Source organism: Pagrus pagrus, assembly GCF_965226575.1.
Source record: "Pagrus pagrus genome assembly, chromosome: 19".
Classification (NCBI taxonomy): Eukaryota; Metazoa; Chordata; class Actinopteri; order Spariformes; family Sparidae; genus Pagrus; species Pagrus pagrus.
The window spans coordinates 17,110,414-17,135,220 of NC_140203.1; the positions used below are offsets into that span (position 1 = coordinate 17,110,414).

General features: G+C 41.6%; 1 protein-coding gene across 5 annotated transcripts; it reads left to right on the forward strand.

Annotated features, from left to right (window-relative positions):
- Positions 1-1,284: 1,284 nt before the first annotated feature.
- LOC311275153 (uncharacterized protein) lies at positions 1,285-24,585 on the forward strand. Of its 5 annotated transcripts, none has more exons than XM_084383446.1 (47): positions 1,285-1,416; positions 2,084-2,206; positions 2,708-2,947; positions 3,595-3,708; positions 3,858-3,977; positions 4,080-4,205; positions 4,862-5,065; positions 5,710-5,878; positions 6,124-6,292; positions 6,479-6,701; positions 6,889-7,008; positions 7,290-7,508; positions 8,302-8,610; positions 9,070-9,288; positions 9,547-9,693; positions 9,795-10,043; positions 10,191-10,424; positions 10,574-10,822; positions 10,930-11,151; positions 11,313-11,561; positions 11,716-11,931; positions 12,111-12,359; positions 12,502-12,690; positions 12,774-13,028; positions 13,195-13,410; positions 13,613-13,795; positions 14,046-14,165; positions 14,422-14,586; positions 14,993-15,208; positions 15,317-15,546; positions 15,728-15,857; positions 16,665-16,858; positions 16,984-17,170; positions 17,642-17,854; positions 18,021-18,204; positions 18,281-18,482; positions 18,597-18,761; positions 18,906-19,154; positions 19,316-19,543; positions 19,764-19,898; positions 20,249-20,450; positions 20,528-20,653; positions 21,064-21,171; positions 22,874-23,110; positions 23,278-23,587; positions 23,730-23,826; positions 24,315-24,585. In XM_084383446.1, exons 1-47 carry the CDS (start codon positions 1,359-1,361, stop codon positions 24,396-24,398), a joined length of 8,853 nt encoding a protein of 2,950 aa, XP_084239572.1. In that variant the 5' UTR covers positions 1,285-1,358; the 3' UTR covers positions 24,399-24,585. The 5 variants fall into 5 exon arrangements, with proteins under 5 accessions (XP_084239572.1, XP_084239573.1, XP_084239576.1 ...); XM_084383447.1 differs by having other exon boundaries at positions 2,708-2,944; XM_084383448.1 differs by lacking the exon at positions 1,285-1,416 and adding an exon at positions 1,494-1,566.
- Positions 24,586-24,807: the final 222 nt, after the last annotated feature.

Here is a 24,807-nt window from a genome sequence, read left to right on the forward strand (position 1 = left end):
TGGCCGACTACAAAGCTTTGATTCTGTTTGATGAACACGAGGTGTGAGAAGAATAAAGAAAAGTGCTGTTGGTATTAAATGAGTCTGGTCTTTGAAAGTTCTTTATTGTCACAACATCAAACCAACTTTGGTTTTAAACTTTAACTTGCTGCACAAGTTGGGTGATTGAAACCTTAATACATAAAAGGAATTATTACATCAAACTACTACAATGAAAGAATCAGATGAAGCAGCGTTATCAAACTGACAGGCCATGTGGTTTGAAGAAAAATATGTTTCAATACGTTTGAGTGCAGCAGAAGCAAACTTGTACTTGTACGGTCGTGGCCACATTTGAAGACACTGAAGAAGTTATGGGAAATAAAAAGTGCACTGACGCACTTTAACAACATGCATTGCGGTGGTGATGTAACAATAAACACTATTCTTAAATCACTAGTTCAGATTATTACTACACAATATAAATATAATCTGATAAATCATTATTATTATTATTGAGCTCCCCCACAGTTTAGGCTATAGGCTAATAGTTGGAATTATCTCAGACCAGATGCAACACTAGTGTTTACACTTGAATGCATCACTAGTTATAATCCACTGATTTTATAGTTTATATATTATTCTGAAATGGGCCATTCTGCATAAGGAGTACTTTTTGCACCTAAAGTATATTTTGCATATACTCTAATTTTACTTTTTCTTCTGAGTACTTCTACACTGTGGTTTTGCTACTTGAAGAATAATATCTTATCGTATCTCCCACCACTGGGTGTGTAGCGATGATGCTATTGGAGCATAAGGATGAATTTAATTTAAAGACAACATGAGGAAAAATAACTATATTTATCAGTAGGGTATAGATGGATGATTGATCAATGATGAATTAATCCGCACGGCAGAACAGCTGCTCTCCTTCCAGACGGAGAATCGTGCACTTTGTACATTTTTTACTTTTGGCCACATCATTTAAAAGAAAAGGCAACCGTACAAGAATAATACCATTAATAGGCTCTGTGCGTAAAAGCGCAAAAACCTCTCCAAAATCACTGATAGCACTATATATCACCCCTCACATGCGACCTTACAGGCCACCATAGCATGATATAAATGATGTTGCTTTATTAGCCAGGCATTTAAACATATAGGCTACCTGATAAGGACAGCTGGAAAGACTAATTACATCCATTAATAGATAAACAAACAAAAGTAAATATATAAAAACTATAGTAAGAATGTCGCACAGGTTAAACATAAAATGGATGCTCCGGAGCTGGATGTCGCACCTGCAGCAGGTCGAGCTGATTAAAGCGTTTCCTCTCAGGTGACGCAGTTTGTCCCGATGAGCCGAGCGGGCCGATATGGATTTACCACTGTTCATTTGTTTGATATTTCTGTCCAGTCTGACAATCTCCACAGGTAAATGTTCTTCTACGTGTTTTAAAGTAATTTGTGTGAGCTTAATTAAATTCCTCATGTGTGTAAACATCAAATAAGCCGGTCGTCCTGACCGTTTCTCTGTATGACGACATGAACGAGGCAACATGGCGGCCATCGTCACAAACTTGAGTCAGTCCGTTTTGACTAGAGAGCTTCAACAGCTCAAATTTAACGTTTGTATATGACAGTTGAGAAGCTTTAACTAAAACATATTTGAGTGAAATTAATTTAAAAGTAGGTTATATGATGCAGTTGTGTTTTGGACCTCGCTCAGGCTGGATAAAGTCAGACCCCTGCTCATCTGCTAGTTAAGCTAACTTTCCTTTGTGAGTCATGTTAGCATTTACAAGTGTATATCTGTCCTGTGTGCCAATTTACAATGAATTCAACCGGTTAAACACAAGACCTCTTATGTCTCTCATATCCAGGGTTACATACACTTGTCTACTTTTCCTGTCAATAAATGGACAATTGTTTAACAGGTCTGTTTGAGATTAAATTCATTATTGAAAATCCTGAACCCACACCTGACATCACTCACCTGAGCCATGATCAGTGGCTCATCTGGATTCTTCATGAGGTCTGAAGTAAAGGGAATTTCATCTGTGTACTTTGTCCTACTGTTTGTCTCTGTGTGTTTTCAAAGGTCAAATTTTGGGATGTCAACAAGGCCAATGGCAGTGTGACGATGGAGGCTGTATCCCTGATATCTGGAGATGTGATGGAGCTGGAGACTGTCTGGATGGATCTGATGAAATGGATTGCACTGGTAGGTATGGCTCCTGTGCTTGGGCAAAAGTAGTGTTCCCAAATGTATTGAGCCGTTTTTTTTATTCCATCATAGTTGTTGGTCTTTTCTTGTGCCACTGAAATGATTGACACCGTATTTCACAAGACGAGTTTTAATATAATCTGTAGAATTAGAGCTGATTTATTTGAGTAATCAAACTGCTTAAGAATGACAATCAAAAGGCACAAAGTTGTATAAAAAAGGAGAAGCAAAAACAGTTTCCCACTATTGATTTTTAGTCATATTTACAATCTAACATTAGGTTTTATAGTGGAGTGACAAGGATGTTATCAGTGTTTGGTTGTGTTGTGTCAAAAGTAATTCACTCTGAGAGAAGGCCACCTTAATCAAATTAAATTGTTATGTGTTACTTCTGTCCCTAAAGAGAAAATGTATGAAAGGAGAATTAAATCCTTCATGTGTTTTTGTTCAATAAACCCGTTCTTCTCATTCTATATATGATGTTTTTCTCTCTCCCAGGCTCTTCTGAATGTCCGCTGGGTCAGTTTTCCTGCGTAGACTCTGTCAGCTGTGTTAATGCGTCGGCCCGCTGTGATGGACAAATCCAGTGTCCCACCGGCTCAGATGAGGAGAACTGTTCAGTTGCTGAGAGCTGTTTGGAGTCTGACTGGACCTGTCGAAACAACATCTGTATCCCAACAGAGCTGCGCTGCAACGGACTGAATGACTGCCTGGACAACTCTGACGAGGAGAACTGTGGTGAGAAGGGTGGCGGGTTGAATACTGCGCAGACAGGATTGTTTGATGTATCCATACAACTAAAATATTTTAGACTCCCATTTTATGTTTCACTTTATTTTATTCTCCTGCTTTGCTAGGTTTTACAGCCTAGTCCTTTTAATAAATTAAATATCAAAAAATGTAAGGGTAGGAGTTTCAATAGGGATATGTGTAGACATAAGAAAATCACAGAATAACTCCAAGGCTCTCAATTTGTTAAATATTAAAATGCCATTATTGTCTAGACATGATCATGTTGGATCTTTTAAAGATAAAAAAAAGTTAAAAGAAAGGTGTGAGTCGGAGTGTCAGAGTTTTCTTGTCATTTAATGATCTTGTCAATAAATAAGTAATTAGATTTTGAACTTAATCGCAGTGATTTATCTCCACAAATCACATGAACAATCATAGTTATCATTATTTCGTCTCTTATGCTTTCATATATATCAATGTGAAGAATTCATTATGATTGAATAAACAGTCCAACAGAGACTTTGTTCACTCTGACCTTATGATCATGTTGGGGAGAGTCAAAAGATGTCAGACACAAGCTCTTAAGTCTTTTACACAGGGAACGTTTGGGAACCAGTTAAATAATTAAGTCCTGATCGTCTCTCCTCTTACAGGTCTGTGTGATGAGGGTGGCATACGTTGTCCTGAGGGGACGTGTCTGTCTGCTGAGGAGAGGTGTGATGGACGGATGCACTGCTCAGATGGCAGTGATGAGCCTATAACCTGCGGTAGGTTGAAGACAGATTACAGTGATGGAAATTGCTGCAAAAAACTACCTTACACTTGACTGCAACTCGATCTCCAAATGATGTGCTACAGTAAATTGCTTTTGGGGCATGCATTTCTGTGATGCTAAGCCATGCTGCTCCTCCTGCAGGTCGTATTTGCTCTATTAACAACGGTGGCTGCAGCCATGTGTGTGTCGATGAAGACTGGGGAGCTCTGTGTGCCTGTCCTGATGGATATAAGCTCTCTTCCAATGGAGCTGTCTGTGAAGGTGTGTGTCGGATGACTAGAATCCACTGTTCAGTTTTATTATCGGGTAATTGCCCTTTGCAGTATCATGCTTATGAAGATAAAACCTATTGTCTCTCCTCAGATTTGGATGAATGTGCCCAACCGTTTGCTCCCTGTACGCATCACTGCACTAACACCGTTGGATCCTACTACTGTCACTGCAGAGACGGATTCAAACTGGAGGGAAACTCTGCATGTCTAGCTACAGGTAATGATGTTTTGGATAAACAGGGTTTCCTTTGTTTATCCAAATGCAAGGTAGTGTATTTAACAATTTGTAACCATTCCATCTTGTTGTTTGGTACCAACTTGGCCTCATCTTGAGGAGGAAAACACTGAGTACTACAAAACAGGATATTTTGATATGTCAACCAACATGCCAGAACAAATCTCATGTTGTTAGTGAGCTAGTCATCAGCTTTATTTGTACCATGTAATCCTCCACTGGATTTAGTTTCATCCTCTCTGAAAAGATCAAACATCAAGTTCAATTGGACAAAAGATCATTGACATGTTAATGGGCTTCTTTGATGTAGCCGACCTAATGACAAAAGCAAGAAAGAAAAGATCAGAAAAATCAAAAGAACTTCAAATGAAAACAACCGAGCAGGTAACATCAAAAGAGAAATGACTTGAAATGTTGTATTACATATTCATCCAGGTTATTTTCTGTCCAAATATTGTCCAGAAATGTCTTATTTCTACACTTCTCTTTCTACTTTCTACACTCAATCTTGAAGTGATAAGCGAGGTAATTCCCTGTCAGTAAATTGAGGGATGTCTAACTTACAGGAAGTCAACCTTACTCAAAGACACTGTATTCACACTAACTGCACCCTTCTATTTATCCATTAATGTCTCCAGGTGATGTTGTCAGATTGCTAACAGTGCAGAGGAAATCGATCGGGCTGTTGAATGTGAAGTCTCAACAGTTTGAAGTTATCCACACTCAAGTCTTTAACCCAGTGGCTTTGACTTTTGACGTTGCCCGAGGCTGGTACTACTGGGCTGACAACCAGGGCAACATTTACAAAAGTGATGGACAGCAGAGCTCGACGAGCTACACTGGTTAGTTGACCCAACATGTTACTGTTTTGTTTAAAGGTATTATGGTGATACAGCTTGTTGTGTTATATTTTTGGCAAGTTTTATATGCAAGTTGTATGAACTATAAAGTGACTGAAGGAGAGTTTGACAGATGTATGACCAATAGGCCTACAGACTTTTTGTCTTGTGCCCACTTAAAACAAAGCATTGTCTACTTCTGATCACCAGTTGCATTTTTTAATTGTTTTGTTTTTTTTCCAATATCTTTAAAAAACTCCAGAAATATCTAAATTTATCCAGTTTTTATAGGGAAAAAAGAAAAGATCAGAGGAAAGTCTGGATAAAATGTCATTTCTTTTTTAAAGTTGCACTTGAAAATGAAAAGGAAAAAGAAAATGTATTATTAAAAACTAGAGTTGTAAGATATGTCCACACACAAAATTGAGAGAGGAATGTAATTTGGATTCAAGAACTCATTTCTGGTTGTAAATCTTGTTAGATCTTTACATTCTTGAATTTTTGAGCTAACTTAATATAAATATACACAAAAATATAAAAAGTCCCAGTCTGTCACCTAATACAGAATCCATTTGTTCCACATCAAAATTTGAACCCTAAATGCAGAAAGAAAAGAGACAAAAAGCTCCTTTTTAATATTTCAACAGGGGAGCCTGGAATCGGGGGTCTAGCCTGTGATTGGCTGAGTGGAAACCTGTTCTGGACCAATCAGAAGACGGAGTCAATCTACATGCAGGCAGCTGATGGAAAAAGTTACACTTCTGTGCTGAGCAAGAACATCAGCCCATCAGAGCTGGTGCTTATACCTGTGGAGAGGTATGTCTGACTTTCACTCCGTCTGCTGCATACGATTTAAAGTAATCATTTAAATGTTTTTGTTCTTTTCTATGGAAAAGAAGTCAGTATTCATATAATATATGAAACCTAAAAAAGTGTAACATTTGCAGTAATACTGAAATTGAGTACTGTTTAATTTGATTTGACTCTGCATGCATATAAATCACGTCATGATGATGAACTTGGGTAGTGCTTATTCAAATACACCGCTCTCTGACTTCCAGCTTGATGTTCTGGATCAATGCTGGCCATGGGAACAGAGTGACAATAGAGAAGTCATGGATGGATGGGTCGGACAGAAGCTCGCTGATGTCGCTCACTGCTCAGTCAGCTCACAGCCTCACTGCTGATGTGGCTGCCAGGAGGCTGTACTGGATCAGTGATTTCAAGAAGGTGAGTTAAGGAAAGAAACGCAGGTAGAAGTACATCAAACAAGCTGGAGTATGAATAGAATATCATAAAACATTACACTTCACTTAATAAGCATGATGAAAAGAGAATACCATAAATATATACCTAAACTCTGATAAACCCTAATAATTATCCTTCATACAGTGAAAATGAACTTATTTCATTCAGTCTATAGAGACGGTGAAGGTGGATGGGACTGGCCGTTACACCTTCACAGGACTGTTCAGCAGCAGACCGGCTCTCGGCCTGGCTGTGTTTGAAAGTTCCTTCTACTGGGTGGATGACAAAGGACTGTGGCAGGTTCCACAGAAACAACCGGACCAAAAGAAATTCATCTGGAAATCCGCACTGCCAGTATTAGCAGTTTTCCACAAGCTACAGCAGCCTCAAGGTACTTGGTAGATAACAGATAAAATGGTAACGCAACATTGTTGTATCTTCTGAATTTCCACTGAAATTTGAAGTTATAGTTATGTCATCTCTATGCAAAGTGTATCTTCCTTACTTATAGTAGTTTCTTTCACATCTAATAATAGTACTCACTTGTCAAAATGTCTTGTCTCGTTGTCATCAATCAGGTTCTTCAGCATGTACAAAGACTCCATGTCAACTGTGTCAGCTAACTAAAGGAAGCCCCATGGGATTCACCTGTGCTTGTCCAAACTCCAAAGTACTGTTGCTTGATGGGACATGTAAATGTAGGTTTACCATAGCCTTAATTTGCCTACGTTACGAATGCCTTTTATACCATTTTTGAAAAATGACAAATAATATAAATTGTACTTGATCCTGCTCAAGTTTATAGTTTCTTAATCAAGGTCCCAAACTGATCTAAAGAACTGGATTCCCCTTTTTTATAGTCTGTAAAAAAGTGATTTTGGTTCCAAACTCTTGGATTAGGAATGTGTTGAAGTCCGTTACTCCGTTTTTTTGTAACTCAGATGAACATCATTAATAACTTATTTTTTTTCCCCCAAAGATCCAAGGTTTATATATGCCACCATTACCAACATCAACATGTTGGAGTTTAGAGGCAGAGTCTCCACTGATACCCAGCTCTTCGCCACTGACGACAGCATCCTGTCATTCGATCTGGACTGGTACAGAGACTGGCTTTACTGGGCTAACCAAACTGGCCATATCCAACGCACCAGTCTAACAGAGGCCAAGACCGAGGTGGTCCCAACACCTTTGCCAGGTAAATGCTTTGAGCTTTAAGTGCAGAAGACGGGTTGCTATTAAAGTGGAACTGAGAAAAGGATATTATCACTTAGGTTTGTTCAGACTGCAGGCAATTCTGATTTGTTTCTCAAATTAGATCTTTATGACAGACTGTCGGCACTGTTATTTGTAAGTGATCAGATTTAATTTTTATGTCCAAGTGTCAGTTACTTATCTGCATGGGTTGCTATCCCTTTTAGTGTGGGTATCTGTAAAAAGTCTAATGTGGTAGCATGAGAAATTAAGATTTATCATCCCGCCCTCCAGACAGTTAGGCTTTAAAGTCACGTTGCAGACCTCCTCTGTCACAACTTACTGTTCTGCTAAAAGCAGTGACATTGTCGTTACGCGATGCAAAAAACACTTTGAAATCCGATCCGAGTGGCTAGATATAAGACACATCTGTAGAAATCCGATTGAAATTGCCTTTCAAATCACAAACAAATGTGGTTGGATCTGATTTGCAAAAATTCCAGTTCGTATGCCAAAAGATTAATCATAAATTGGATATTTTTGCTGTGAACTGTTGGTGGGTCAAAACAAGCAATTTGAGGACACAACAGTGAGTTCTAGTGATGAGTGTTCTTCTGTTAGCTTACCCTGTATGTATATATTAATTAATTAATTAATAAATGAGTTAAAAAATATTTCATAGACAAATTCTCAATGAAAATATTTTGTTTCAGTTCTGCTTGAATCAGTCAGTTGAGTATAAGCCATGAACTACCCAGCACTCTTTCTTTTTTTTTTTTCTTTTTTTTTTTTTGTAGTTTGTCTGATAAAAGTCGACCAGAGGAGAGGGAACCTGTATTGGGTGTCATGCGACCAAAACAGCATCGGCACCACCACAGTCGACAATCGATACTCACAGCAGCTGTACCGTACAACGAAGGAGATTCGAGACCTGTATCTGGACTGGCTGAGGGGTGGCCTCCTGTGGCTGGAGGAAGAGCAAATCCTCAGCATGAGCTTGACGGGAGGCCAAGCCAAAGAGCTGTTGCGCTTAGCAGGAGGTGTCAGGGGAACTATCGCCTTCGACCTCAGGGCTAGTAGTCTACTCTGGAACTCAAAGAGGGCAGGTCTGTAGATCAGAGGGATAAAATGGGGTTTCTTATGTTCAAATGTCTTACAAGCAATAACAGGTGAAGTGTTTCAAAGAACTGAAATGAAGAAGGCATTTTAGCAGATGAAGTATTGATACATCTTATTAGAGAGTAGTTCTTATTTTTCTGAGAACTATGTAGTGTTTATTTCAAGGTCTGTTTTTGCATCATTGTACTGCATGTGCTTGCTACATTTAATTAACTGGGGCCTAGAAAAGAAAAACAAGGAAAAGTAGGCTTGCAGGCTTTAATCATAGTATGAAAAGTTAGATTGTTTTTGTGATCCTGCATGATTAAGAGCTGCCAGTGTTTTTACAATATTTCATTTGTGATCTGTACAAGGACTGAAAAAAAGTGATTCTTATTAAAATGAATCCTATATTTCCACAGTCCAGACCTGTTGAATGAGTTTTGGGTCTGTTTTTTTTTTTCCAGGTTTAACAACAATGAGTTTGCTGCAGGAAAGAAGCCACCAAGCTGGCAGGAGATGGAACATTTCGGGCTCGGTTATAGCTGCCTTTGAGCCCTTCCTGTTGTCACTTTCTGACAATGTCATGACGCTGTGGGACCGGCGTGATGGGAGCGCCATCCAAGACATGTCTGTGGGAGGTCAAGTGTTGAGTGTAGTCGCTGCACTCAAGGACGTCCGTGCAGGTCGGACCGCTAAACGACTTTATACAGATGCATGCCGTCACTTTATTTGAAGTTTCTGTTCATGCTGCTTAGTCTTTGTCAATCCCATCATGGCTCATGTTACAGGTTACAGCAACACTTGCATGGAGTTTTAAAAAGTAAATTGAAAACTTTACCTGATTCAGTTAAAGGTGGATGATAGTAATAACCCGGACAGAAATGTTTTTACTCAGACAATGCTTCTTAGTTTTCTCAGTTTCATTATAATAAATTCCATAGTGCCCGATACTCCAGTCTGCAATGAACCCTCTGTGCTGTGCCGACACACATCAATCTGCCTCTCACAAGCCCAGCTGTGTGATGGGAAAAAGGACTGCCCTGATGGAGATGATGAGGATTTTTGTGTAACCACATGTCCGGCTAAAGGTAAAATACCAATATCACAAATTCGTCACATGAGGAGTAAAGTTCCCCTGCTTTGAAAATTTGTTTTAATCTTTTCTTTTTTGCCTTCATTCCAATTTTAGAGGATTTCAAGTGCACGGACCGTAGGAGTTGCATCTCAAGGAATCTTGTTTGTGACGGTCGTTCTCACTGTCGTGATGGTTCAGATGAGGTCAACTGTCCGACCGTAGCTTCTCCTGCAGCTCAGGCAAACAGCCTTAAGTGTCGCACAGGCTCGAAGCCATGTAAAGACGGCACAGAGTGTGTTTTATACGGCCACGTGTGTGATGGGGAAGAAGATTGTCAGGATGGATCAGATGAACAGGGATGTGGTGAGTTTCCTAAGACAGTCATACTCATTGGAAAAATTGCAATAACAAAAAGAATTACTGATGCAATCTATAGTGTTGGTGTTGTGTAACGGAAAAATGTAACTCTCCTCTTTAACTCTACCATGTAATCACTACTCTATGTTGAAGATGCCACAGATCAGACGATGACTCCAACAACATCAAATATTGTCCCAGTCAACAAAATGCCACCCGTTACCAAACCTCCTGCTCCGACTGTCCCAGCCTGCAGCAGCCCCTCTGTGCTCTGTCCCCGTTCTTCTGTTCACCTCTGCATTTCTTCAAGCCAGTTTTGCGATGGACGCAAAGACTGTCCTGATGGCTTTGATGAACAGAACTGTGTGAAAAGATGTCCCTCAAAAAGTAAGCACTGACTTGACGTGTTCTCTAAGGTGCTAATGATATACATTTCCCTCGTCTCAAATGTTATTTCAAAAATGAATCGCACTCAGAAGAGCTTTCAAAGTGTCCTGAAACTTGGAAAAACTTTTGTTTTCAATGATTCCATCCAGACGACTTCCGCTGTAAAGATCGGAGGAGCTGCATCCCCAAGAGTCTGGTTTGTGATGGTCGCTCTCATTGCAATGATGGCTCAGATGAGGTCAACTGTCCAGGCATTGCTGGTCCTGCAGCTCTATCAAATGTCCTGAAGTGTCGTATGGGCTCCAGACTGTGTCAAGACGGCACAGAATGTGTCCTCTTCAGTCATGTTTGTGATGGAGAGAGAGACTGCCGGGATGGATCAGATGAAGAAGGATGTGGTGAGTTTTGAATTTTGGACCCCAGGCGTATATTTATCTTCACTACCACTGATGTAATCATCATGACAATGATTTCTTTTTTTACTGTTGTGTTGATTAATTTTTAGATGCTGCAGAGGTTGACCCTACCACAGCTACTGCAAACTTAAATGAATCCCCTTTATCTGTCAAACCTTTTATTGAGCCTCCCACTGAGCCGTCCTGCACCAGTCCTTCAGTTCAGTGTCCAGGTTCTTCTATATGCATCAACCCAGCACAGTTTTGTGATGGAAAGAGAGACTGTGTTGATGGATCTGATGAGAACTGTGTGAAAACATGTCCTTACATAAGTGAGTGGTCACATTCTGAGCTGATTGAGACAGTTTTTTTGTCTGATTTCTATTCTGGAAAAGTGGGCAGTTATGTTTTGTTGATTGGCACTTTGTATTATGTTTGGACTATTTTTCTGCCATTCAAGTCATGTCTTTGCATATTCTTTTACCCTCCATAGCTGACTTCCGCTGCAAAGACCGTAGGAGCTGCGTGTCAAAGAGTCTGGTTTGTGATGGTCGCTCACATTGCCACGATGGGTCAGATGAGGTCGACTGCCCAAGTGTAAGGGCTCCTGCAGCTCGAACAAATGTCCTGAAGTGTCGCATGGGCTCCAGACTGTGTCAAGATGGCACAGCATGTGTCCTCTTCAGTCATGTTTGTGACGGAGAGAGAGACTGCCAGGATGGATCAGACGAAGAAGAATGTGGTGAGTGTTAATTCACAGGTAAGTAAGTGGAGAGGTGTATGTGAAGAGTGGTGCACTTTGCTATTTCTTATAACTTAACAATTGGACTATGTTTTGATATGAAATTCTACACTTGTCCAGCTAACTCTTGATGTCATATTTCTACATGATGCAGACACTGGCACTGTTCCTGCAGAAAATCTCAAGTCAAAAGAATCCCCTGCACCCATCGAGCCACTCACTGAGCCTCCTACCAAGCCGCCCTGCACCAGTCCTTCAGTTCTTTGTCCAGGGTCTTCTATATGCATTAAACCAACACAGTTTTGTGACGGAAAGAAGGACTGCTCTGATGGATCTGATGAGAACTGTGTGAAAAGATGTCCTAACAAAAGTAAATCATTAAGTTATTATACCAAGTTCTTTGAAATTGAGTTTCCAATAATTTATCGCATTGGTTCACACTACTTCTTGTCCAATGTCAATCTCATTACTATTGTGTGAATTCGAAGTATAGATAACAAATCTCTGCAATTCTAGTAATTTCTTTGCATATTCTTTTACCCTCCACAGCTGACTTCCGCTGCAAAGACCGTAGGAGCTGCGTGTCAAAGAGTCTGGTTTGTGATGGTCGCTCACATTGCCACGATGGGTCAGATGAGGTCGACTGCCCGAGTGTAAAGGCTCCTGCAGCTCGAACAAATGTCCTGAAGTGTCGCATGGGCTCCCAACTATGTCGAGACGGCACAGAATGTGTCCTCTTCAGTCATGTTTGTGACGGAGAGAGAGACTGCCAGGATGGATCAGACGAAGACGGATGTGGTGAGGTTCTTTGGAAATGTTTCTTCTTTTTTAAAGTGAATAATATATAATAATTCTCAAGTGTAATCATATGGTATTTTGTATTTATAATTTGATATTTTGAAATTATTCAATTTACTGTTGTGTTGTGTACTGCTTCCAGAAAACTTCAACAAAGCCGTTTTACCTGTCAAACCATTTACTGAGCCTCCCAGCAAGCCATCCTGCACCAGTCCTTCAGTTCTGTGTCCAGGTTCTTCTTTATGCATCAGTCCAGCCCAGTTTTGTGATGGAAAGAGAGACTGTCCTGATGGATCTGATGAGAACTGTGTGAAAACATGTCCTTACATAAGTGAGTTGTCAGATATTGGCCTTCTGGAACACATTTTGTTTTGTTGCTTTTCTGTTTGATATATTAAACGTCTTCCTCCTCAGCTGATTTTCTCTGCAAGGACCGCCGGAGCTGCGTCTCCAAGAGTCTGGTTTGTGACAGTCACTCTCATTGTCACGATGGCTCAGATGAGGTCAACTGTCCGAGCACATCTCCTCCTGCAGCCTTGAAGTGTCGCATGGGCTCAAAGCCGTGTAATGACGGCACAGAGTGTGTGTTATACAGCCATGTGTGTGACGGAGAGAGAGACTGTATGGATGGATCGGATGAACAGGGATGCCCAAAAACGTGCAAACAAGGTTTCACTTCAGCTTTTGAAATATTAATAAAGTCTGTGGAACCCTGACATCAAAATAAATGTATATAACCTTCATTTAGACATTTACCCCTGTTTACTTTATTAGTACTTTGAAGAGGAGCTTCCATTCAAATAGTCAGACCTGTTTTTTTATACTCCCCTTACAGGTGAGTTTCAATGCTTTCATGGGAGTATGTGCATTCCTTTGGTTCAAGTGTGCGATGGGAAGACGCAGTGTCGCGACCAGTCTGATGAACTGGTCTGCAGTGAACAAGCCAAAAGTTGTGAACATCGCTGTGGCGACAGCAATCGCTGCATCCCGAAGAAATTCCTGTGCGATGGAGAGAGAGACTGCCCGGATGGCTCGGATGAGGTTGACTGCAGTAAGTCTTCAGATCCAGTTTTCTAGTTTTCATTCAGTGGTGCTAGGCTAATGTTGTGGCATAATTCCCACACCAGTAAACGTTTGAAAGCTGTGGTTTATGTGTAGATGTAAAAACGTAGTGATGGGAAGGATTGAGTGAAAACTAATTTGAACTTTTACATGGACATGAGGTGCTACAACTTGAGTTTTTCCATTTCCAGACCCTATTACTGCTGCAACAACAGAGTCTCCTGTTCCCACTTCGAAGTCAAGTTGCATCACTCCATCAGTTCTTTGTCCAGGTTCATCACAGTGCATCTCTCAAAATCAGCTGTGTGATGGACAAAGAGACTGCCCTGATGGATTTGATGAAAACAACTGTGTGTACCAGTGTAAAAACCAAGGTATGTCTGAGTCCAGCAGTGACAAACGGTCATTGCAAAGGTAGTAGATATTTTCCGTCTCCGGCAAACTAATGATGGGATGGTCTCGCTGTAGGAGATTTTTTAAGACTGCTCACAACTTCAAATATTCTTTAAGCCTGCACATACTGAGAGCGATTGCAGGGGATTTAGTAACTATTTTAGAAATGCCTCCACTGGTAAATAATCCTCCCTGCTCCTCATATTGACACCTCATCTTCCTGCACATCAGATGATTTCTTGTGTAGTGACCGGAGGGCGTGCGTCCCCAGGACTGAAGTGTGTGATGGCCGTGCCCACTGTCCCGACGGCTCAGATGAGAAGTGGTGTCAGTCGGCACATCCTACTCCCCGTAAGCCAGCAACAACAAAACCCAAAATATTGATTAAAACTGTAGATAAATGTGATCCCAGGCACAGAAGTTGTAGTTCTTGCAAGACAATACACTGTTAGACTGTTATCTTTCATACTTGATGTGCTTCCTGTGTAAAAATATTTGTTAATCAGAAAACAATCCTTGACTTGACTGTTTTCCTCCCATGATCTTACATTTTAAGCTCTACACTTTCACAACCCAGTTGAGTGCATCATTTTCTCTCTGCCTCTAGCCTCCATCTGGCTCAGTGCTAGATCAGTCCCGCTGAGGTGCCGCACAGGTTTCAGGCCTTGTAAAGATGGCCTGGAGTGTGTTATGTACAGCCACGTGTGTGACGGAGAGATGGACTGCAAGGACGGATCAGACGAAGAGGGATGTGCTGCTCAGTGCAAAACAGGTTAGTTTTGTGCATTGTGCAGGTAAAAGCAGCTTAAAGCAGTGCCACAAAAGTCATTCATGTTGCTGAGGGATTTGCATGAATCTGTGTTCAGCATTGTCGAAGCAGCACTATGAACTCAGGAATCACTTGTTTATAGGTGGCGAGCACAAACGGCTTATTCTTTGGGCTTGCTGTTGGTGAGGTTTTGAGTTTCTTGGGTGTCTCTCAGGATATGCTGAAAAGGATTTCTAAATCAAATTCCTCATTAATCTAGAGCTAGATTCGAAAACCACCAGAGTGTTTAACAGTAAATATCATGTATGAACTGGATAGTTTCAGTGTTTGATCAGCTGTTGATAAATTAGAAAAATGGATGTTCTGCATGTGAAGGATGGATCTTTGAGGCGTCTTTTCTCTTTCCCAGCGGAGTTCCAGTGCGCTCATGGAAATAGATGCATCCCACCAGAGCAGGTGTGTGACGGACAGTACGACTGTCAAGACCGATCTGATGAAATGGACTGTTCAACTCTGACTAAGGGCTGCCATCACCGCTGTGATAACAACACTCGCTGTATACCTGACACCTTCCTGTGTGATGGAGAGAGAGACTGTGCTGATGGATCAGATGAGGCAAAGTGTGGTAGGCGATGTCCAATATTTACTTGTATTGAAACCCATAAAACCAGCAAATCTTATGTTATGTTTTAAAATTAAGATAAAACGGTTCTTAAAACTTTTTTTTTTCCAGGTTTGGTGGCCTGTTCGATTAACCAGTACCGCTGTGCGAGTGGTCAATGTGTGTCTGAGGCTCTGAGATGTGATGGCTATGCTGACTGCAGCGACCGCTCTGATGAGGTGGATTGCACAAGACCGCCGCGCTGCCCACCTCAGCTGCGATGCCCGCACAGCCACTTGTGCCTGCAGAAAGAGTGGCTCTGCGATGGCGAGGATGACTGCAAAGATGGGTCAGACGAGAAGGTAAAGAACAACCGTCTAAGTGAAGTAAATCTGTATTAAAGAGTAGAGGTAGAAGTTGAGGGAGACTTTTTCTTGCTTCATATACATTTATCATATTTTGATGATTCGTACTGAAGCTTTGCTGGTCAAACAAAAAGGGTTTTTTTGAGTGAGTTTGAAACTTGGTCTCATGTGTGTCCAGGATTGCAAGACCCCACCAGCGAAGTGCAGGGAATACCAGTGGCAGTGTGGAGACAGTAGTCAGTGCATTCCTCTGTCCTGGAGGTGTGATGGAAAGAAGGACTGCCACAGCGGCATGGACGAGGACAAATGTGAGCATGTTAATTTCCTAAATATTGACCACCAGTCAGGTTTCGTCACTGATTCAGACACTTCAATGTGTCCATTCAGGCCTATCTGGAAAGGATTAGTTGTATAATCCTTTCCAAAATGACCATAATTTTAACTAATTATAAATCAGCCATTTCGTTTTCATGATCTGATATGACCCATTTATAATACTTTATATTGTCTATTCAAGTGGATCTGCTCAATTGAGTTCTAAAATAAGGCTTTCAGACACTTTTTCATCAGTAATGCTGTAATTTTAAGGCATTGTTAAGGTCCCACATTATAGAAAGTAGGATTACCATGTCGTATTTGCTATTAAAGCAGGTCTAGGTGCTATAAAAATTCTTGTCAAAGTACCCTTCTCAATCAACGGCGAAATACACATAGCTCAGAAACTGTGCCTTCAAACGAGCTGTCAGGACTTGATATCACAGCCATGCCCCCAACACAGCTGTGGTTACAAAAACACCAACAGAGCTGATGTGGAAACTCACTGGCTGGTGTCATCTCAGGCCTCTGAGAGCTGTCCAGTCGGAGCAGACTGAGCTGTTCGAGAGGGTAGAAAGAAGAAACGGGCACTAAAAGGGAGCGTTCAGACAGACGGTGAACATAGGTGCTGTGGCTGGTATGAAAAAGATCATGTGATTTTTAACATTAGCATGTAAAAACTTTGTAGTAGAAATAAAAGGATCTGGAATTGAGCATAATTTGGGGCCTTTAAGCTACAGAAGTGAAATGTATTTTAATCACCGTAGAGTCCCATTGAATCTATGCATGTGCATTCACAGGCAGCCAGAGAAAATGCCCCTCTCACCTGTATCAGTGTGGCAGTGGTGAGTGTGTGGACCCTCACCTGGTGTGTAACGGCTTCACCAACTGTGCCGACAGTTCAGATGAGGGTGCTGCATGTGCTCAACGCAACTGCTCCAGTCTGTCGGCTCCTCAGTGTGACCACCAGTGTGTCAGCACCCCAAATGGCCCGGTCAGTACAGAACAGATGTGACTGTGTGGTTGTTTTCCTGCCTTGTTTCAGACTGAACCTCAGCATGCTTTGATGAAACAGCAACATGCCTCTCTTGACACTTTGTCCCCTCTTTTTTTGTTCAGATGTGTTACTGTGCCGCAGGTTTCAGACTAGACTTAAGTGCTGTGTCCTGTGTGGACACTGATGAGTGCAAAGCTGTGTCAAATACCGTATGCAGACACACCTGCCTGAACACTCTTGGATCCTACAGCTGTCACTGCCACCCTGGTTTCTACCTGGAGCCTGACAACAAAAGCTGCAAGACCAAAGGTTCTGTGTCTTTTTTGCATTCTGTACATCATGTGAATTCAATGCTTTTTAGCAGCTGACTAACATCTTAGTTGGCGGATGTTGAAAGGTTCCTGTACTCAATTACAATATTGTCAGTTCACAAACAATTAAGTCATCAAAATGCCTACATGGTAGTAAACCAGTCTTACAACTTACAGAATGGGGATGAAGTACCATAGATGATCAATAATAATCATGATAATTTGAGTTATCCCTGCTAAACACACAGATTTGTCTCTAGTTCCTGAAAACCAATGAGTCATAACTTAAATCGTAAATCATTCTGTATTTGTTCTCAGATTAGTTTGTTTGGCAGACCAAATGCAGAAGAACATAAACTTCATATGTGGGAACCTCAACAAAATTGCATTGAATTGCCCGTGAATTGCAAATGTCACTGGATCTGGAGAAAACTCAGGAAAAACTTACTGATCATGTTTGTATCTCTAGACGAGCCTTTGCTTCTGGCATCGGTGCAGTCTGAGCTGTTACTACTTGGAGTCCACAGCAGCACCTTGCGTCTTCTGTCCTCTGCCAGTCGGCCAGTCTTCTCTCTGGATTATCACTGGGCTCAGCAGAGAGTTTACTGGCTGAGTCCCGACTACCAGAGCATCCGCTGGGCTGACATGAGAAGCTCAGGCAACAAAGGGACACTTATCAAAGGTATTTCTGTCTCAGGAACTCTACATTTGTGTGATGAGGTGTTGTCTGGGTGGTTCACTAAATCAACAAGATTTGAAGTTACTGTACAAAAAGCACATTCATTCCATTCACTCATCAGAGTTTGACTTCGACCCATATTCAGTATTCAAATGAAATCTTGTCACAGGGGTAAAGTCGGATTTCATCGCAATGGACTGGGTTGGTAACAACCTGTACTGGGTGGACGGACTGGTGGGCCAGATTCTGGCTGTGAAACTCAGCGATGTTACAGTGAGATCTCAGAACTACACTGTGGTCCTGGGTGAAGATCTGGAACAGCCAAGCTCATTGGTCCTGCTGCCACACCGAGGGTAAGGTGCTCAACTTGAAAAATCCTAAATACTCCACATTTTGCCATTACATGTATTGTATAATAATCATTTTCAGATTAATGCTTTGGTCTGAGATCGGCAGCAGCCCTCAGATTGAGCGATCTGGAATGGATGGTTCAAAGAGGAAGGTGGTGGTGAGCCGAAACTTGAGCTGGCCAGTCAGTCTGGCCTATGACCTCCTGGACAACAGGGTGTACTGGGCCGACGAGAAGCTGCGTTGCATCGGCTCGGCCTCTCTGGACGGAGACAACGTCAAGGTCAACACTACCAGCTGATTAAAAATAAACAGACAAAGTATTAACCTTTTTAAAGTTTTTGCATCATAAGAGGAAAATGTTGACATAATGTAGACTGTCCCCTTCTCTTGCTAGATCCTCCAGTTAGCTGAAACACCAAGCCCTTTCTCTGTGGTGGTCTTCAATGACCGAGTCTTCTGGTCCGACACAAAAAGAAGAACCATTCGCTCAGCTGACAAGAACACAGGCAAGGATCAAAAGGTTCTTCTGAAGAGACCAGGGCAGCCGTTTGGACTGAAAGTGAGTCTTCAACTTCTTTATCATTCTGAGCTTAATTAATTAAACATATTTATATTTTATGAATATATCACTGTTGGCTGTAACCTTTTTAATATCTGAGAGGTTGCAACTAACGGGAGCCTTATGTTTCCCTTCTTTCCACAGCTGATGCATGCCCTTTCCCAACCCACCATATCCAGTCCCTGTGATAAGCTACAGTGCTCCCACCTCTGCCTGCTGGCCCCGGCAGCGAGAGGCAAGTCTGGAGCACCGGCGTCGATGGGAGATCCAGCTGTGCCTACAGCAGTTTGTCGATGCCCGAAGGGGATGCTACTTTCCAAAGACAAGATTACCTGCTCTTTGCCTACAGAGTCAACTTTCATATTGCTTTTGTCTCGTACAACAGTCTACCAGGTGAATGATCTCATTGTGGTTGCAAGACCAGAAAAATCCAAAAAAGGACTTTTGAGAAACAAATTTCAGATTTCTGATTTTCTCTTCTCTGGTACAATTTGACGCTATTCTTGTCCTGCTCACATCCTATTTTATCCCGCCCTCTACTCCCCTACTTGTAGATTTACTTGCACTCCATGCATCGTGATGGTATTGCTTTGAAAAAAATGCCTATCAACCGAGTTTTAGCCCTCCTTGGGGTAACAGAGGCCTCAGGACTAGACGTGTCCATCCAGGAGCTTTCTATGTATGTGGCCGATGCAAGACAAGGATCTGTGGATGTGCTGAAACTGAGCGGCCCTAGGTCCAGACAGGGACTGACACCCATTGGACAAATCCTAAAGCTGAGGGTAGGCTTAATCATCACTTTGTGAAAGGGCTTGCTTGATCTCAGGTAAGGTGTAACCTAGTCTGATCCTGTGTTTAAAAAGAGATGCCATCATAATCCACTGCTTTACTATTGAAAGCATATCAGACAACGACATTTTCAGGTGGTTCTTACCAAGTAGTGACTCTCATTCTTCTTCACCCTACTGAAATTTAAATTCTGGCAATTAAACTTCTCACAAGGATGATTCAGTCACGGCTCTGGCAGTTGACTGGGTGACCGACAACCTCTACTGGAGCAGCATCAAGAGACCTGATCTCCACGTGACCTCCCACCATGACGGCTTCACCACCTCACTGCTGCAGGGATCACTGAAGGTGAAGGCTTCACTGCTCACATTGTTCTTTTCTGCTCATCCATCTTCACCTCTGACATTAACATGGCTCCTTTATCCCTACACACACGTCTCTTTAACTACAGCAGCAGCTTCTTTTGGCTATCGTATAACCGATGTATCAGTCAGGTTCGAATTAATAATATAAAAATCAGATGATGGACATCAGATCTGATGTACAACAAGGCAGTACACTGTATTATAATATCCTCTTTTACCCTTGACATTTTTATAGTTTGTAGTTCCTTTTCTTGCTTGTCCCAAGAAACATGTTTGTTTTCAGTTATTTGCTTCTCCTGGTAAATATAGCTCCGGTCTTATTTGTCTTTTCAGGGCACCACATCCATCGCACTGCATCCCCCCTCGGGACGACTTTGCTACATAGCTTTAGCTGCGCCTGGAGGAAAGAGTCAGACAGAGGTGAACTGCGCCTGGATGGACGGCCGTAACAAAGCAGTCCTGTGGAGGAAGTCGAGCATCCCCACCTCGCTGGTCTTTTCCAATCAAGGGAACATGATCTACTGGGCTGACACAGGTGAGGAGTTAAAAAGCTCACCATTTGATGATTTTTGCTGGCTTAACTCTGCCTGCCTGATCACTCTTTTCCTCCAGGTGAAGGCGTCATCAGCTCCATTGGAGTGGATGGATCAGGATATAAACAGTACAAAACAGGTCCAGGTCTGCTCATCTCCTTCACACTTACAGAGAATATCCTCCTCTGGGCCACGCTGGACAAAGGTAAGGATGGAAGCACTTACTGTTTTCTATACAACTCAGGTTTGAAGACTCAAACACCCACAGTGTCTTGGTATATTCTTTCTATTCCACGACTTAACCTTGCTTGTGGAGTTTAATTTTGTCATACATCTCCATTTACCTTTGTTCATCCATCTTTCTCCCCTTCAGGCAGCAGATGGCATCACAGACTAATGTAACAATTAATTATTTAGCCAACCTCTTCGTAGGAATCTATATTGTCTGACATCTTTAAACACCCACTTCATTTTCTCCTTTTCATTATAGAAAATTTTGATATTCAGTCTGACTGATGGCAAGAAGTGTTTCCTTACCAACCAGCCAATAAAATTGCTTCTGATTTCACAGTTGAGGGATTTTTTGTGCTATTGTTTTTTTTCCAAACTGTGTAGATGTAACCAAACTGTGGTTCAGCGATGGCCTCCAGCCCAACCAACTGTGGTTTGAGACAAAGACCAGCCTGGTGGAAGTCAGAGCCTACAGCGTCGACAGTCAGTCCGGTAGGCATCTATCTGGCTTTGACACAGCAGGTTGAGTTAAAAACGGGTGGCTTGGTTTAGTAAGACTTCGATCCGAAACAGGCAGTCGTTCTGGTAAACAACTGCAATTGAACAAGTAGTCAAGAAAATAACAGCTTTCAGGCAGGTAAAAGGGAACAAGGAAGTAAACATACATACTGCTCAGTCTCACTATAAAGTATAAAGGGGACTGCTTCCAGTGAGAGGACTCCCTGATGACCACTAGGTGGCAGGTGAGGCTTGACAGGAGGTAGAAAATTCCAGAGCAGAGTGGGAATGCAAAGAGTTTGAAGAGGGAGACAGAAGTATAACTTTGACACAAATAAAGCAGTGAAACCACAAGATAAATAAATAGTATAAAATGACACACAGCTAAATAAATGACTTAAATCACAAACTCCCAAAAACATAGTTGTGTGTGACATTGGCTGACTTTAAATACTAACTCTAACATCTAGTTTTGCAATTCATTTAAAGTGGAGTCTCCCACTTGTGCTAAAGTTTGTGTATCAGTGTATGTCAGACACACAAAGGGAATGGCATGAATCAGAACATGCTTCTTACACTTGCAAGTTTCATCCAGCTATATTGTGCAAAAACCAGGCAGCCGTAGTGCTGGTTTACAAGCAGCTATTTAGAGCCAGTTTCACAACCAACTTGAACGTGCAGTCACAGCATACATCACATGGAAATTGTGATGGATGAAATTGTGAAAGTGGCCTGTCAACACTGAAATCCTCTTCTCATTGTGCTACATAATGCGTTTGTAATGCTAACCAACAGGCTTGCAGTGCCACTGTTGTCTTAATTTGTAAAGCAGAAGCACGTCCAACCAGTTTCCCAGTCATAAATGATCTGCACGTTATATTTATCCTCTTCAACTTTACCCTCTCTTTTTGAACCAAGAGGGCAGGAAACGTGTTATCAGACACTCTGGGCCGAATGAAAAGACTCACTTAGGCTCAGTTTGAGTTGAATAGACGGCAGGGTGATGTGATACCTGCAGAGAGATGGGGCCTGGCAAGCTGTGGGAGATCCCAGTCCGTTACTGTGTGTGCTGCAGTGGGAAAGAGCGATGATGAATTGAGCTCTCACACACATTAAACAAAACTAGCACTTGCTTATTCTCTTTACCTGTTGCAAACTCTTGTAGTCTGAGAATACAGGATTACCCTTTTCTGTAATTATTCATTCACAAACGTTGACACACTCCTGTTTTACATGTCCTGCAGTCAAAATAAACTTGTTTTTCTCAGTCTGGCACTTGATGTATCTTCACATTGCAAAGAAGATGATGTCATTACTCACTGTATAGCCAGGAGGCCATGACTTGTTTGTACAGTCATAACAGACTATTGATTGACATGGGAGGAGGTCTAATTCATGTTCTGCTGTGCACTACTGTTAATACCTGTCTCAGCCCTGCTCAAGGATTATTTTACATAGCTAAAAATTAAATGAATGGGAAATGCATGTCTATTTACCATCTGGTGGTCCAGGAAGACTAGCAACTGTATTCGGGTCTCTTTCCATCCACTTTGAATAAGTGTCAAGATTAGTTAAGGTACAATTTAGCTCATTTGCTCATGCTTTAAGTGGTTCAATTTGTCACTTTTATTTCCTCCAGGAGACAGGAAAAGATTTGTGTTGCATAATCTAATGCGCTTTTACCCACTTCCTCCAGGAACTAATACCTGCTCTAAAAACAATGGTGGATGTGCACATCTGTGTCTGGCCTACCCCGGAGGTCAGGTGTGTAAATGCGGGCGGGGCTTCTCCGCGGTCAATGCTACTTCCTGTGCCCCGCTCCTCGACTGCCCCTCAGGGCAAGAATCCTGTCTTGATGGCAGCAAGTGTATCGGCAGCAGCAAGTTCTGCGATGGACATGTGGACTGCTTGGACCAGTCAGACGAGCAGGACTGTGAGTTTTGAGAAGGCATATAAAGAATATCTCGTCAGGTCTGGCTCTAGGAAGTTACTACAAGTGTATAGTAGTAAGATACGTCTATGTAGGAAAATGTTTATCTTGGCAGCAGCAGTACATTTCAATAATATGTAGCGTAATTACAAAATTTTCTTTCTCTTCAGGTCCGAACACAAACTCGGCCTCTTTTGGGACCAAAACCAGTGATGGTCGTCCTCCCCCGTCTTCATATTCTCACCCCAACAGCCAAAAGAACTCAGTCAAAACAGACTCCACATCCTGTGATCTCCAACGCTGCCACGGTCAGGGCAGCTGCATCACAGAAGGGAAAGACACTCGCTGCCAGTGTGTCGCTGGTTACAAGGGAGAGTTCTGTCAAGAGACCGCAAGCGGACGAAGTTACGTGGGTGTGATCCTGGGTGTCTTCTGCCTCGTTGCTTTTTTGATGGGTGCTGCTTTTATTTTCACTAAAAGGTATTGAACATGAGGAAGAGAGTTATATTCTGAAGAGACTATTGGAAACTTGAAACACTTCAGAGCCATTCTGTGCTTTGTAACTCAGTGACTTATGTAGGACATTAAAATGTGGCTTTTTTTTAAAATCTGGTTTTAACAGGAGAGCGTGGGTGTCCATCAGAAGCAGATCCATAGAGAAAGAGACTCTGATGGCCAACATGGGCCTGCCATGTGAACACTACGATTCAGACTCTGAGGTAAAACTTGATTAGTTTTGATAAATGCACAGAAACACTTATGATATTTAAGAATATGAACCATTTATCTTCTAAACCAGCTGGTTGATTTTGAAAAGTGCCTCATCAGTTTACTTCTCAATTATTAGTCACCAATTTGTAGTCCAGTCATAAATATGGAGACAAATCACAATATTAAAATTTGTATGTTTTTAATACATTTGCAACTCTTGATTTTAGTGTAAAAGTTCATTATTGACACTCGGTTGTAGTTTAATTAATGATACAATCCTGCTTGAATAAACGTTTCAGAGTTTGTTTGGTTTTTTTTGTGCTTTTTTTTTTGTGCATAATTTCTGCACCTCGTATATCAAGTTAATTTACAGGTGGTCCTTTGTCATCAAATTACTTGAATTGGATACATTTTTAAAGGATATTATGTCTTCATTATTTGGCAATATTCTCTGCTCTTTTTAAAAATTAAGAAAAATGTATTTTCTATTCCCCAGGAGCTGGACTCCCCGGTGGATGTGAAGAACCCCCCGCTAGCGTTAAGGTCACTGCAGCTCAAGTACTCAAGTTCTGTATCCTGAAATACAGCCTCCAATAAACATCTGGTGGCTGATGCCGTGGACTGTTACAATATAATCGCTTTATGACAAACCTGAATGGCCATGGACATCACAAGTAATGTTTGCAGATGCATTTCTGTGATGATGAATTGAAACATACTGATGGACAGTCTTTGGTGTAATAAAAGTGATCAAGAAATGAACCAAGGACCACATTCTGCCTGTTTTTTAATCTCTAACCAGGAGAACAACTTCTGAAAGTTCTCATTGTTACCAAAATACAGATGACTGATTTTCCGCTTTTCATTTGTCCAGGTTTCAGGACTATTAGTTAAGATGGCAAAACATGGAGCATAAGAAAGTGTATCCTAACTCCATTAAATACTGCTTTATTGATATGCAGCTCTATTCGTAGGTCGTATGTTGGATA